Source organism: Argentina anserina, chromosome 3 (assembly GCF_933775445.1).
Source record: "Argentina anserina chromosome 3, drPotAnse1.1, whole genome shotgun sequence".
NCBI lineage: Eukaryota > Viridiplantae > Streptophyta > Magnoliopsida > Rosales > Rosaceae > Argentina > Argentina anserina.
The window spans coordinates 2,040,504-2,054,957 of NC_065874.1; the positions used below are offsets into that span (position 1 = coordinate 2,040,504).

The following is a 14,454-nucleotide window of genomic DNA, read 5'->3' on the forward strand; positions in this document are numbered from 1 at the left end:
TCTCCAGACCAAGTGCAGTTGGCTCTGCCGCTGCATCTTAGTTTGGGAGAGGTTGTTTTCTTTTCTGATTTGGTTTCACACAACGTTTTGAATCGGGCCCTTTCAGATCTACATAGTCGTCAGAGTTCTCGGGCTCGGATGATTGTCAGCAGATCCACTTTCCATACTTCAGATTTCCTCGATTTGGGTTTGGCATAGATGGATCTACTGCTTATATTCATTTGGGTTTGATCTTGTTTCCTCGAGTTTTCTTGGATTTGTAGGGTTGTGTGGCATTTGGTTGTTGAATAAAGTTGTCGTTCGGATCTTGTTTCGGCGACTCGACTCAACGGCGGCCCTCTTGCCCTCAGTGGGTGTTGATGTGCTCACATTATCTTATATTTATATTCATCATATCCTTAATTTATTTGTTTAATTCTCTAACTTATGATTGATTTATGTTATTTTAATGTATTTATAGGTTTGTGTCAAAAAGAGCAAAAACAAAGTTAAAATGAGCTAACAAATATTAAATGACAATTATATTCTTCATTGTCAAAATTTGCTTGTGCCGAGCTACTGTGGGAGTTCCAGATCGAATCAGACCATGACCTTTATACCATTAGAAAGTTACAGATGTCTATTTTTTGAAGGATTTTACGGATCTTGATTTCGATATTCTGAGAGGAAGTTATGATCGTTTGAGTGACGAGAGGTTAGAGCTGAAATCTACCCGGGTTTGCTAACATTTATGGAGAATTCAAGTTGTGTTGCCAAGTTCATTCAATTCCAATACATCAAGGTCAATGATTCAGATGGAGATGCAAATATTATATGGATTCCTACTTTTACAAAAGATATTTCAAGGTTTTCTCATTCTATATCAAGTTAGGAGTCTGAAACCAAATCTTACAAGGAAATTGAAGTCAAATATAAGAAATAATCTTTCCTATATAAGGGAGCACAAATTTCATATGGAGGAGGTCTCGAGAGCACAATATAAACGCCTAAGGAGCAGAGACCATCCATCTATCTTCACCATTTCATTCTTTTATTATTATTTTTTATGTTTTTCTTAGTCATTGTTTGTTAAACCTTTTTCTAGGATTAGGATGATGCTCTTTCAAGATTGTTTATGTAGTTTGATGTTTTAATTGATGGATTTATAGTTTCTTTATGATGAATTTTTAGTCACTATTTGAATTGATGCTTTATGTTTAAGTTCTTTGATTGATCACCTTAGGGCTTTGCATCTAGTAATTAGAAGCTGAATTTGTGATGTACCTGCAATATGATTCAACTTACCTTCTTGTGATTAAGAGTTGTGAATTACATTATTGTCGTACCTGAAATAATGGTTTGCATGGTTCTCTTGTTTTGTAGAACGTAATAAGTCTTTTATGATAAATTTATGTCGTACATGTATAGACTGCATGGTAGGATATACGACCTCTGCGTACCTAGAGAGTATTATACACTTAAGGAAAACTATGGTCTAAGAGTCGTACATGGACTTAGATACGGGAATTGTCATCTAGAGATACAAAAGAATCCATTAGTTGCATTGATACATAAATATGATTGTTAGTGGTTGATTCTAATACCCTAGGTTCTATCTTGTTTTTTTTTTTTTATAATTTGTTATTTGAAAACTTAAAATCTATGTTCTTAGTTTAGAGCAATTAAGTTAGGATCAAATCAATTCTCAATCTCTAGTTAAAATGACCTCGTACTCGCACACTATACTATCGACGATTTGTGCACTTGCGAGTTTTAATTAAAATATTACAACAGGTGTTTCCTCATGCGCTTTTGTAGTTGGAAATGGTAGGCGTTCTGGTTGCTTTTGTGGCTGGGTGCCCACCCCTCTCCCGTTGGGGGTTGCATCTTCTACCTCCTTGTGTGGTGGTGCTATGCTCGGCGTATGGCAAGGTGGTGTAGCCGCTCTGCGACTATGGCTTCGTCGGCGCTGTGGTTGTTGTCTTGGGCCCTGGGACCGTGTCTCTTGTTTCTTGTCATTTATGTCTGTTCTGGGCCTCTTTGGCTGGGCTGGCTTCATCAGTTTGAGTTGTCAGAGGTTCTGGCGGAAAAGGGTTATGGGCTTTGCCTTCATTGCCTTCCCCTTCATAATTAACCATGCTTGCTAGTTTTAGTCTTATTGTCCATGTCCTGCTATGTTTCTATGTCTAGCTAGGCCCGTTGTAATCTAGTCGGGTTTTGTTTATGAAATCTAGCAGACTAATCATATCCCTGCAGGATTATGATCTCGAAATCATTGTAATTCTTCTTAAGTGAATGATTTAACCTTTGATAAAAAAAACATTAGTGTGATGGATCTCACCTAAAGGAAAATATGTATGCAGAGTGATGGTGTTCAAGTGTTTAATAGTGAATTAATCAATCCATGTCCGTTAATTGGTCTGATCACATTATTTTCACAATAATGTGCAGAATGCCATATTCATATAGCATAGAAAGCATATATTGCTCCAAGCTTATTAGTGTGCACTATCTAGCTCTTCAATCATTCTTTATATGTTTGTAATTGATTAATTGTTACCCATCTCCTATTGAATAAGGGTATGTTGTAATATTACTAATGGAGTTTTTTGCACCAACAGTGTCTCAACTCTTGGGTGACTGGCAATATGGTACCCGAACTTACAAAGTGATCAAAGACATACCCAGACTCTATTTTTCGTATCTTCGTGGTACATGGTTACAATTTCCGTCACGTTCCCGTCAGTGGCATCACGTGCCACGCACGAGACACATTACATCAGGGTTAAAAGTCTGATTTGTCCTCAGTTTGTCTCGTAACATGAGAATCACAACTTTAAAACCTGACATTTTGACTATCATCTGGATTTTTTTCCCTCCAAAATTCTCTAAAGTATGAACTTTTCCCTCCAAAATTGTCTGGAAAATGAACAATATCATAGGCAAATATAATTGTTCTCAAGCATAAAAGTAAAGTAAAACTCAAAGATTATCAATATCAACCGAATAAGTTCACAACCACATTCATTGCTCAATGGTCCATAAAAGAGAATGTTAACAAAAGAGAGCAATTGCCCTCTCAACTTCAGCTACGGCATATGCAATAGGAAACATCCCATTGTTTGCATCTTAACTTCAGCTACGGAAACATCCCGTTGGTGTAGAACAAGCAGCCTCCACCAGCCCCTGACACAACAAACACAACAAGGATGCCTAGAACATATACAAGAATGACTTGTCAAGTGTGCTTTAAGAAAGGGCATAATCGAAAAGGGTGCCCAATTACTAAAGCAAAAAATGCAGCATCAAAACAACCAGTGAGTAATCTGAAACCTGGATCAATTATTGGTTTGTTGATCATCATACTTTGACTACATTTATTTTTATTTTTTTTGTCATTGCAGGGAGAAGGCAGTTTTAAAGGTTCCCAGCAAACTAGGAAGAGGGATAAAAGGCAGCAGGTTTGGTTTTTAATCTTGTGATTATGTTGGTTTTTATGATTGTGGTTGTATGATGTTAATTTTATGTCCTACCATGTGAGTGCCTTCTCCATTTTTTTCGTTATATAATTACATTTGGTGTCTGATGTATTGCAATTGTCATTTTTGATTTGATAATATTTAAGTTGATGATCTAAATGTTAGGATTTGAGTACGAGTTACTTATATAGCAAGTTGTTAGAAGAGAAAAGTTGGCATTGAATTTTATCCTATGCCTTTTGATTCGATCATATATAAGAATTCATAATATGACATTATTTGGTTCTGAATAGAAGTTAGATAGGAAAAGTTAGTGAAGTGATTATGCATAATTATGTTACTGTGGTTTTTGTGGTTGTGATGGATATAGTTCTGATTTTATATGTAGGCACCCAAAGTTTCATCAAAGGGTAGCACAAGCTTGAAAGATCAGATCATTAAGTCTAAGAAGGCTTGGAACAAGCGAAAGACCATGGAGGCTAAACAAGGCAATGCAGGGGCTTCCAGTTCACAAGCAATAGCAACATATGTACCTCAAACTCAAAGTAGCCAAAACCCAGCAACAAAAATGGCACAAACTGAATCTGAATGGGCGGGATTCTAAGGCATGTTATTAACTTATTAGCAACCAAGTTCAATTATGTGAAAATCAGTTGGTGTAATTGCTCTCTTTTGTTAACATTCTCTTTTGTGGACCATTGAGCAATGAATGTGGTTGTGAACTTATTCGGTTGATATTGATAATCTTTGAGTTTTACTTTACTTTTATGCTTGAGAACAATTATATTTGCCTATGATATTGTTCATTTTCCAGTCAATTTTGGAGGGAAAAGTTCATACTTTAGAGAATTTTGGAGGGAAAAAAAATCCAAGTGATAGTCAAAATGTCAGGTTTAAAAGTTGTGATTCTCATGTTACGAGACAAACTGAGGACAAATCAGACTTTTAACCCTGATGTAATGTGTCTCGTGCGTGGCACGTGATGCCATTGACGGGAACGTGATGGAAATTGTAACCAGGTACCACGAAGATACGAAAAATAGAGTCTGGGTATGTCTTTGATCACTTTGTAAGTTCGGGTACCATATTGTCAGTCACCCAAGAGTTGAGACATTGTTGGTGCAAAAAACTCTTAATACTATATTTAATACAATTATGTCGATGATAATCTTTCTAGTAACAAATATGTTAAGATTCATGACTTTCTTATTTAATTAATTTATATTTACGATTAATTAATGACTATAAATAATTAATACAATTATCATGTATGCACCATACACACACGCATATATATATATATATATATATATATATATCAGTTCTTATCCAGAGTGAAGCTTCACTAGGAAATTACAGAGTGAAGTTCTAATTTTGGTACACTTTTTGGTCAAATGTTTTCACCATAAGCGATTCAATATTTAGGTATGTTATTCAAGATCATCTCTACAAAGTTTCATTCAATTTGACAATGGTTTAAGCTTTCAAAATTGAGATTTACACGAATGGTTCACGTTGAACAGTTTTAATTTATTCATTGATTTGATCTAATTTCAATACCTTAACGATGTCTGAATTAGATGAAATTTTGTAGAGATGATCTTGAATAGCAATTAAATATTGAATCGCTTATGGTGAAAATATTTGACCGAAAAGTGTGCCAAAATTGGAACTTCACTCTGTAATTTTCAGAGTGAAGCTTCACTCTTGGATAAAGATTGTATATATATATATACACATGCCGTTTCAGATGCGGACGTCCGCACATGAAGAATTCACCGATTCTAGCGACGGTAGCCGCAACGGCGCGGCAGACCAGCACAACCGCGCTACCCACCTCTCATCCCGTATGTGCCGGTCGGAGCTCCATCGACGACTAGAATCTGCAAAACTCAAGTTTCTGGGCAGATTCCGGCAATTTCGCAATTCTGGCAATTTCGCAATTCTGGCTGTTGTGGTTCGCCGAGGGAACTCAACCGACACCGGCAGGATCGCCAGGAGGTGGGGAGTGTAGTTGTGCTAGTTCGCCCCGCCGTTGCGGCCTGCCGTCTCCAGAATCGGCGAATTCGTACCTTATTAAGGTACAGACGTCCAGACCTGAAAATTATTATATATATATATATATATATATATATATCACCCGCGCACACATACACACACATATATATATATCTATATATTTCAAACATACTTTGTATATATCGTATTTTTTATTGTATTTTGAAAAAATAAATGATATAAAAACAAACTACAATTTCTTTTAATAATAATTTAGAGCCGTTTGATTAACAAAGATATAATTGTCTTTTCATTCATTCAAAATAACATTTTATGATTATTGTAATTACCGATAATATGACAAAATAATTTGATATGGTACTTGTGATTGCGACACCGACATCTTTTCCTATTACTAATATATATATTAACGGGGAGTAGGGCATATTAGCGCCTAGGCTGATTGGGTGTATCCAACAGCGCTTTGATTTCTCATCATGCAAGTAACGACTAGCTAGTTGGAAGTTACGTAAGTAATAGCTTTACGAATTATATCCGGCCATAGTTCTAATTACTAATTTAATTGTCAAGAATCAGCATGCATATGAATATAAGATTTCGATCATAACTGTGAATCTTTCTAATATCATGAATTACAAGTTACAACATGGGAAAATTAAGAGCAACAGGGGTTTCCAGTTTCCTATAAACATCAAGAGACCAACAAGAAATCTGAGAACCTACAACTGGATCCGATTGTTTCAGAAAACTAACTGATTGAGTTATATGCTTGCTATTACATCAATTATTTGGAAAGTAAGACTCAAATCAAGCACCTCAACGGCTCAAACATAGGGATAGACTCCAACTATTTGAGAAACTCGATCTTGATCTTCCCAATAGTGACAGGTCGTTTCACATGCTTTGGCACTAAAGTCACCTTGATACTGTCATCACCGTCAGCGCCCATATCGTCCAACAAGTCTGTTATCCCAAGCCTCATGCTCGTCGTCACGGTCTTCCTCCGATGCGGCAAATACACGAAGCTCCCAGCAAATTCCGAGTTATCGGGTCGACTCAGATCGTCTTCGTCATCGTTGACATGCACGTCGAACTTCACCAACTCATCAGCCACAAACTCTATCCCTTGAATCGCCAACACCTCCTCTTCCTCTTCCTTTTCCTCCTTTGTCCGGCACTTCTTTGGCCTCGGCACCGTGACGCTGATCACCGAGTCCAAAGTGATCGGGAACTCAGTAAGGTCTACTTGCTTCTTGGACGTGGACTCGGCTGCAGCAAATATTTCTAAATCACCGAAAGCCGGGGGTATTTCGCTCATCTTTGATCCTAGCGCACTGATTAGCAAGTTTCTCCTTACCAGTTTGAATCTGTCTACTGAGCGTTGATCATGATCGACATCATTTCGATTACTATTTGAACTTGAAATTGCTTGGATAGAACCTCTAAATAGAAAGCGAGTTTTAGGGATCGAACGCAAGGAACTTCGAGACTGCTTTTGTAAGATGGGAGAGATTGTAGGGTGGTATCGAGTTGAACCGATCTGGTGTGGGTAAGAACGATGAAGAGAGGCCATATAGCCTTTGAATATTTGACTGGTTGTTGTGTTTTGCCACTTTGGTCATTGTATTGGACTTTAATTTTTAATTTGGGATATTTTAGAGGTCGGCAGAACTTTTAATTTTTGAACATCATTATCTTTCTAGTTTTGAAAAATCGTATCCAAGATTCATATCGTAATATATCAGGGTTTTCATTAAAAAAAAAAGATATATAAGAGTTTGTTAAAAAAAAAAGATATATAACAGTTTGAGTCACTAGCTCTGACAAAACAAGGACAAAATGTTCATACATTTATATGCGCACGATCAAGTAGCTCAATGAACATCTAGCTAGGCACCGAAATACTCGATCTTGATCCTCCCAATGGTAATAGGTCGTTGCACATACCTTGGCACCAAAGTCACCTTAATACTACTATCACCGTCCGCTCCCAAATTATCCAACAAGTCCGTTATCCCCAAGTGCAAACTAGTCCTCACCCTCTTCCTGCTCTGCGGCAGAAACACCAAGCTGCCCGCAAACTGAGACTCGTCGGGTCGACTCAGATCATCCTCGTCATCGTTCACATGCACATCGAACTTGACAGGCTTATCCGCCACAAATTCGATGCCTTCGATCGACAGCACCTCCTCTTCCTCTTCTTTTTCCTTCTTGCTCCTCGACCTCCTCGGCCTCGGCACCATCACACTGATCACCGAGTCTAAAGCTGTCGGGAACTCAGTGAGCCGAACCAGCTTCTTAGACTCGGCCGCGCGTGCAGGGTTTGGATGATTAACCAAGGTTAAACCTCCCAAACCCAGAAGCACATTTCTTCTGTCGAGTTTTAGTGCAGCTTGGTGGTTGCCAACATTTTGATCTTTGTTGAGCGTTGCTCTGGTACGATTTTGGACTGAGGAAATTAAGGTTTTGTTTTGGAATGACTCAAATGAGTAATAGATCAAAGGGATTGAGTAATGGGGAATCAGATTCATAGACATGGTTTCTCTTTTTGGATGAAGAAGAAGAAGATATGAACAATTATATATGTATGGTACTGGATATTTGATGACAAATCACATTCACAGCCTTACGTTTTGCTCTTCCATTTTTATGCAAGTGTTGTCTTGTTGATAAGCACGGGAGACTTTCTTGTAACAAGGTGACCTACACTGGTCAAAATCACACCCACTTTGAACAACTCCAGACGACATGTCGCAAGAGACCCATCGGTGTTCCAATTTTTTTTTGGTGAGAATATTCCAAATTTTCAATCAGTGTGTTTAGAGCCAACAGTTAGTTTGCATGGTACATAGTACAAGTACTGGAGAGTTGTACATGAATATGTAGTAATGTACTGCCTCTAGTATGTGTGTACTAAAAGATACTCCTAACAACTTAACAACATAGTACACAAGCAGATCGTTTATATATATACGTATCTCTAGTTATTCACCACTAAATCGCACTCTGGATCATACTTTCTTGATCTCTTTTTTGTTCATCCATTATATATATGTACAAGCTTTTATAGTTTACGAAGAATATCATAGTAGCAATTTTTCATACCTTGGCACCAAAGTCACCACTAGATCATTGTTATCTTCGTCAACTCATTTGTGGGAGGACGAGTCAAAGATGTGTTAATAGTCTAGTGATGATTTTGGTGCCAAGGAATGTAAAATGACTAATCCAGTTATAACCAAGATGTTTTGTGGTTGAGAAGGATAGAATCAGTTGGCACTTGCGGAGATCTAGGTAAGAGTTAGAATCCAAATGCTCTAGTCTGATGCGACAATTCTGATTGTCATCCATTACGTAGCGGTCAAGTAATTAAGTGCATGTTTGTTACTTAAAATTGTTTTGAGTTACTGTATTCTTAATACTTGGCCTACGTTCAATTTAGTATATTTTCATTGGTTTTCATGGTGGATATCACTATACGAGGAACAATTTTGATGGTGATAAACTTGGAATCAAGATACCAGAGACCAGCCATGCCCAAATCCCTTCAGCTAGTAAACTATACTAACCAAAGAGTTTAATTTCCCAACCTCTTTTATTTTTTTTGATACAAGGGGGTCAAAAAGACCCAAACAAACAAACACAAAAAGAGCTAACTAATGACTACAAGTCTAGATTTTATAGTGCCACACAAGTCATCAAGCACAGTATTAACAACTTGCGGCGGAGGCTGTTGAAAATACTGAATTCCAAAAGCATAACCAATGCTAGTTTAGGACTGTCAACACCATATTGATCTCTCTATGCCTATGTGATATCTCACATATAGAGAGACAATTCTTCAAGAAGATACAACTATTCAACACACAACGGAGAGGATGAAGATCCTCCCAACCTCTTTTAGTTCTTACAATAAAGTGTAGGTTTTCCTAATTTCCCGGGAGCGAGGGTTAATTCACCACGAAGTAAAAAAGGGTGGTAGAACAGTAAAAACATTATTCTCTGAAGCGTGTGAAAAAGTAAATGTGATTATAACGTTATGCGTTCTATCTTCTTTTATATTTACAATCAAATTTCTCATCCCTAACCTTTGTCTAGTGTTGGGGTTTGATAGCGAGGTTTTGGTTTTGTGGGGCTTGTGGTTATATATCCGAAGGAAGGAGAATATCAGCTATGGCTTCAAGGCTGGTTTTGGCTGTCACTTTTGTGCTTGATCTGATTGCTTTTGCTCTTGCTGTGGCTGCTGAGCAGAGGAGGTCTACTGTGAGTTCCTCTTATCACTTTCTGTTTCTATATTATTAGGGATTGGATTCATTTGGGTGTTCTTGCTTCAGTTTTGTCTGTTGGGTTTGATGCTTGTTTGGGAAGATGGGGGCTTGTTTCTTTGTTTATTGTGGAACTCTAACTGGTGAAAAGGGTGTTTTGTGGGGGGTTTTATTTGGAAGTTTTGGGAGGGAGACTGTGTGGTGGTGCTGGCATTCAGACAAAAATAATAGGGAGATAGGATTTGGTCTGAAATTGGGTAAATATCAAACTACAGGTCTAATTTGGTCAACTTTAGGATAAATTATGAAATTTGGAAATTGGGTTATCTAGATGAGGCTAAGGGATGTATAGTTGGTATCCTTCTGGTACATCTGGTATTTTGTTTACAGTATGTTCTTTCATAATTTCAATAGCTAAACTTAGAAATTGTGGGTGCACCCGTGACAAGGAGTTTAAATATCCCCAAATTTGGTCTAGAATCTGAATTAATGTTTGTGAATGATAGTAACTCGCGCAATTTGTCCAACAACAAAAGATTAATTCATTAGCAAGATTCTTAATTACATGAACGGACACAGAAGAAGCTAGAGGTTGTAGTTAATATTAGACTATGAATTAATCTGGAGTGGATACTGAAAACGTCGAAAGTAAAGAGATGAATCTTAAATATGTTTGTCCTCGACAATGGTCTAGAATTGTTGGCATAGTTTACTTTCAAATTTCAATCGATGTTAACGGGAACTGGGGGTATACATGATCTAATCGTTCACAAGATACAACTATACGAGTATAAATGGTTTCTCCTGTTAGTTGAACAATGTTACTTAATGTCTTGTGTAATTTCAGTGATACAAGTCGATATATTAGTTTTCTTCTATATATGTCTGGTCCTAATTGCTCTTTGATTTCTCGCTGGCAGTTTAAGATCCAGAAAGATGGAAATTCCAGCTACTGTGTGTATGACTCCGACATTGCCACTGGCTTAGGTGTTGGGGCATTTCTGCTCCTGTTGACAAGTCAAGCTCTGTTAATGATTTTCAGTCGATGCTTGTGCTGTGGGAAGGCTCTGAGACCAAGTGGTTCTAGGTCATGGGCAATTGTGCTATTCATTACCAGCTGGTATGTTCTTGTTTTTGCACATCTTTTCAGTTGAATAACTAAATTGTTCATGCTTTGAGAATTTTACATTGTTCATAATATGCAGTCTCCTTCAACTAGAACCCTCTAACTATTCTAAACTTGGCTTGTCTGTCCAAAGACCAATGTTGGACTAGTAGTTGACTGCTGTGTATCTTATTGAATCTTCAGGGTATTTTTCTTTATTGCTGAGGCGTGCTTACTTGCGGGTTCAGTGAGAAATGCCTACCACACCAAGTACAGGACTAAGTTTGCTACTGAAAAGCTTTCATGTGAGACACTGAGGAAGGGGATCTTCGGGGCTGGCGCTGCCTTTGTGCTCTTCACAGGCATAGTCTCTGAGTTTTACTATGCTAGTTACTCCAAGGCTAATGATGCAGAGGCTCACTACGCCAGAGACACCGGAGTTAGGATGCAGCACCTTTGAATCAAATATTGCAGTTGATTGAGTAACATGTTCTTCATTCATGATCTACTGATTTAGGCAACAGGACATATGATGATGGTTTAATGTGTGATATCAAGTTTAGTAGGAGATTTTTACTCTAGTTTTGACCGTTCTGTTATTGGACTCGTGCTTATGGGTACAACCCTTGGTTATAACTGTTTGCTTTGGATTATAATTTTTGTTTTGGCCCAAATTTTTCCAGATGGTAAGGACTATTCTTAGTTCTTACATTCAGAGTCATGAAATTATTGAAATAGGTTCGGGTACTTCATTTACTAGTATCCAGTGAAACTACAAGGGAACAGGCTCGACTCTAGTTCAAGTTTGTGATATAGTTTTACAGGTGAACCATATGTAGGAGTTTGAATGAAATGATCTCGTTACTTTTACTTATTCCGTGAACTGAAAACTGGGCATTCCCCACTTTCGGAACTTGAAACATAATTGACGGGCTGATACGAACGGAAGACAACGTGAGGTGGGGGGAAATGTTCATCAAATTGTACAATATGGTCATACATTTTCAACATTTCTATTAGAACATAAATTAACAACAACATATTTTGGCAATTACTTTACACCCAAAACATTCTGTCGGGACTAGAAGCAAAGAATAATTTCGAACCAGTGGCCATATGATATGGGCAAACAAATCCCTGTAAGGATCCGGAAGTACTCCAAAATATACATGTATATCCACAAGAATCTTCCATCACATTCTGTCAGTCACTTGCTGTACAAGACCCCATTTTGTGTCATCTTCCATATATCACAAAGCACTAAGGGTGTCTCAAATTAAATCAAATTCATTTGTGTAGATTTCAAGTTTCAACAAGCTAATTAAAAAAAATGAACGTACGAGCAAAAATACAATGTTATTATAGTTACAAAAGGGACAAATCTAAATTAGTAGCCTTGAAGTCAGCTTCAAACAGTCTACATCTCTCTGTAGAAATTACAAGATTGAGAGTGAGTGAAATAAATGAAGTACCAGAAAATCATGATCACATGAAGATCAAGATCATAGCACAAAATACATAATTGATAATAACATAGAAAGACACTGTTTGATACACACCCAACCCAATTCAAATAGAAAAAATAACCTCTATAGACACCCACTAACTAATTAGAGTGGTTAAGTAAATAATACCCTTTCAAGGGTTCATATCAGATTCATCCCATGGCACATTGAGATCAGTAGAAACAAGGGTTTCAATGTCCTCCCAGTTCCAGTCGTTTGACGTGTACATGCCGACGCCTGAATTATGAGCCTGCGGGATTGTGATGTTTGCTGATGGCATGATGCTTGTGATGGTTGGCTCCTCCATTGATTTGAATTCTTGCGCGTAGCAAACATTTGGGGATTGAAAAGAAGTTGAGATTGTGTCGAAGGAACTTGAAGTACTGGAGCTTGAGAAGGGATAGGTCAGTACTTGAGCTCTACCAGCTTGGAGAAAATTAAAAGGAATAGTAGTACATAAAACTGATGACGATGAAAATATATGGTTATCCAATTCACTTGAGGTGATTAAACCCTGTTGAGGAAGAAGAACTCCCATATTCGAGTTGAGCCTTTGCTCTCCATCAATTCCCAAGTGGCTAACCCTTTGCACACCGTAAGTTCGATCAAATGCCAAGTTGGTATTGCTGACCCTAGTCGACGTGGCAATAGTACAAGCACCGTTTGTGGTGGTTTTGGCGGCGGGGACGCTAGAGTTTGGCTTCCTGGTGCGCTTGTTTTTCCGGCCATGGCCACCAACAGGGACGTTGCGCAGCGTTCCGCCTTTGGTCCAGTGCCTCTTGCAAGCTCTGCAGAAGTGCCTAGGCTGAGTCTTGTTGTAGTTGTTGTAGTAACAGAACTTTGTGTTGGTTGATTCACACCTCGGACACTTCAACTGTTCCGGTTGCTCCTGGTTTTGTTGCTGCTGCCGCCTCGCCACAGGAGCTTTTGGCAGCTCAAAGCTTTGTGCTTGCAACAAGCTCTGGCTCCAATCCAAGCCATCACTGCTAACCTGTTTAGTACTCAATCCCATCTCCTAAACCAAACACCTTGATCAAAACCCGAAGCTTATGGGGACGAGTTTAAGATGGACGATCTGAGCGAATACCCCTGTACGTATGGATTTGTGATCTAGATGAAGAATTCTAGCCCTTGGAACGAGGGTGAAGAAGATAAAGCGATCGGAAGAGAACGAGGTAAATATTGCTTATAAGCCAGCGAGTCTCAGGTGCTGCAACGAAATGGCAAGGAAGCTGGTGTGAAGTGAGGAGCATTTCTTTAATATCAAGTGAAAGGAATATTAGTGTTAATTAACACAGGAGTGTATTGAGAGATATATGATGATGATGATCGGAAATTTCTTATGAAAGCTTTTGTATGGTCCAAGATAGTCTGTGATTGATGTATGTGGGGTTTGGTACTTACGGTTGAAGATGAGGTGGTGGCTGGCAACCCTAATATAATTATGCAAAGCTTATAGGTGACAATCAATAGTAGCATGCTCCCAGCAATTTATAGAGAGAAAGAGGAAGCTACTTAAGTAATAAGACTAAAACCAACGTGGAGAAGAAGGATGGGAAATGAGAAAGAGAATTACTTAACCATGAAGGTCATGGTGGGTTGGCGACATGTGGCTGCTTCAACACCATTGATAGTGCTTTGTAGCGTTGGCTATGTAAAAAGAACATATACTACGTCTGCATGTACTTATATCAGGTTTTCTCTAAAGGTAAACTTCTTGAGTTATTTCATCCTAAATTATATTTTAGTGACTAACCTCAAAGTTCATCATATACTTCAAGATATTACATGTTTTACAATTAGACAACACGATAAATGAATCAAAGATCTTTCAAAATCCAACATATAAATAAATTGTGTTCATATTTGAGTAATTTGACGAAATTTTGCCGTATAAGCATTTAGGCATTTAGCCGTATAAGCGATAATTCTGTTCATAACTTTATATATTGTGTAACTTTAAAATGAACTTATGTCATATTATTGTTACGAAGACAATATATGAATGGATTGACGTGATATATTGGACATATATATAGTTCTGGAACCATCATCAGTGATTATAATTTTGGAGTTAGAAGGGACGTTATGGACATATCAAC

General features: G+C 37.9%; 5 protein-coding genes across 5 annotated transcripts; 2 read left to right on the top strand and 3 right to left on the bottom strand.

Moving 5' to 3' along the window:
- The first annotated feature begins 3,147 nt into the window (after positions 1-3,147).
- Positions 3,148-4,083, top strand: LOC126786745 (uncharacterized). Its single transcript, XM_050512665.1, has 3 exons — positions 3,148-3,296; positions 3,384-3,440; positions 3,847-4,083. Exons 1-3 carry the CDS (start codon positions 3,189-3,191, stop codon positions 4,060-4,062), a joined length of 381 nt encoding a protein of 126 aa, XP_050368622.1. The 5' UTR covers positions 3,148-3,188; the 3' UTR covers positions 4,063-4,083.
- A 1,974-nt stretch (positions 4,084-6,057) lies between these two features.
- On the bottom strand, positions 6,058-7,096 carry LOC126786743 (polyphenol oxidase, chloroplastic-like). Its single transcript, XM_050512663.1, has one exon. It carries the CDS (start codon positions 7,048-7,050, stop codon positions 6,325-6,327), a length of 726 nt encoding a protein of 241 aa, XP_050368620.1. The 5' UTR covers positions 7,051-7,096; the 3' UTR covers positions 6,058-6,324.
- Positions 7,097-7,366: 270 nt separating this feature from the next.
- Positions 7,367-8,014, bottom strand: LOC126789610 (polyphenol oxidase latent form, chloroplastic-like). Its single transcript, XM_050515808.1, has one exon. The coding sequence runs from the start codon at positions 8,012-8,014 to the stop codon at positions 7,367-7,369; it is 648 nt and encodes a 215-aa protein (XP_050371765.1).
- Positions 8,015-9,575: 1,561 nt separating this feature from the next.
- On the top strand, positions 9,576-11,425 carry LOC126786744 (uncharacterized). The gene is made up of 3 exons (XM_050512664.1): positions 9,576-9,740; positions 10,663-10,862; positions 11,052-11,425. The coding sequence occupies exons 1-3, from the start codon at positions 9,651-9,653 to the stop codon at positions 11,305-11,307; spliced, it is 546 nt and encodes a 181-aa protein (XP_050368621.1). The 5' UTR covers positions 9,576-9,650; the 3' UTR covers positions 11,308-11,425.
- Positions 11,426-12,332: 907 nt separating this feature from the next.
- Positions 12,333-13,830, bottom strand: LOC126786742 (dof zinc finger protein DOF2.4-like). Its single transcript, XM_050512662.1, has one exon. The coding sequence runs from the start codon at positions 13,362-13,364 to the stop codon at positions 12,486-12,488; it is 879 nt and encodes a 292-aa protein (XP_050368619.1). The 5' UTR covers positions 13,365-13,830; the 3' UTR covers positions 12,333-12,485.
- Between the last annotated feature and the right edge of the window lie 624 nt (positions 13,831-14,454).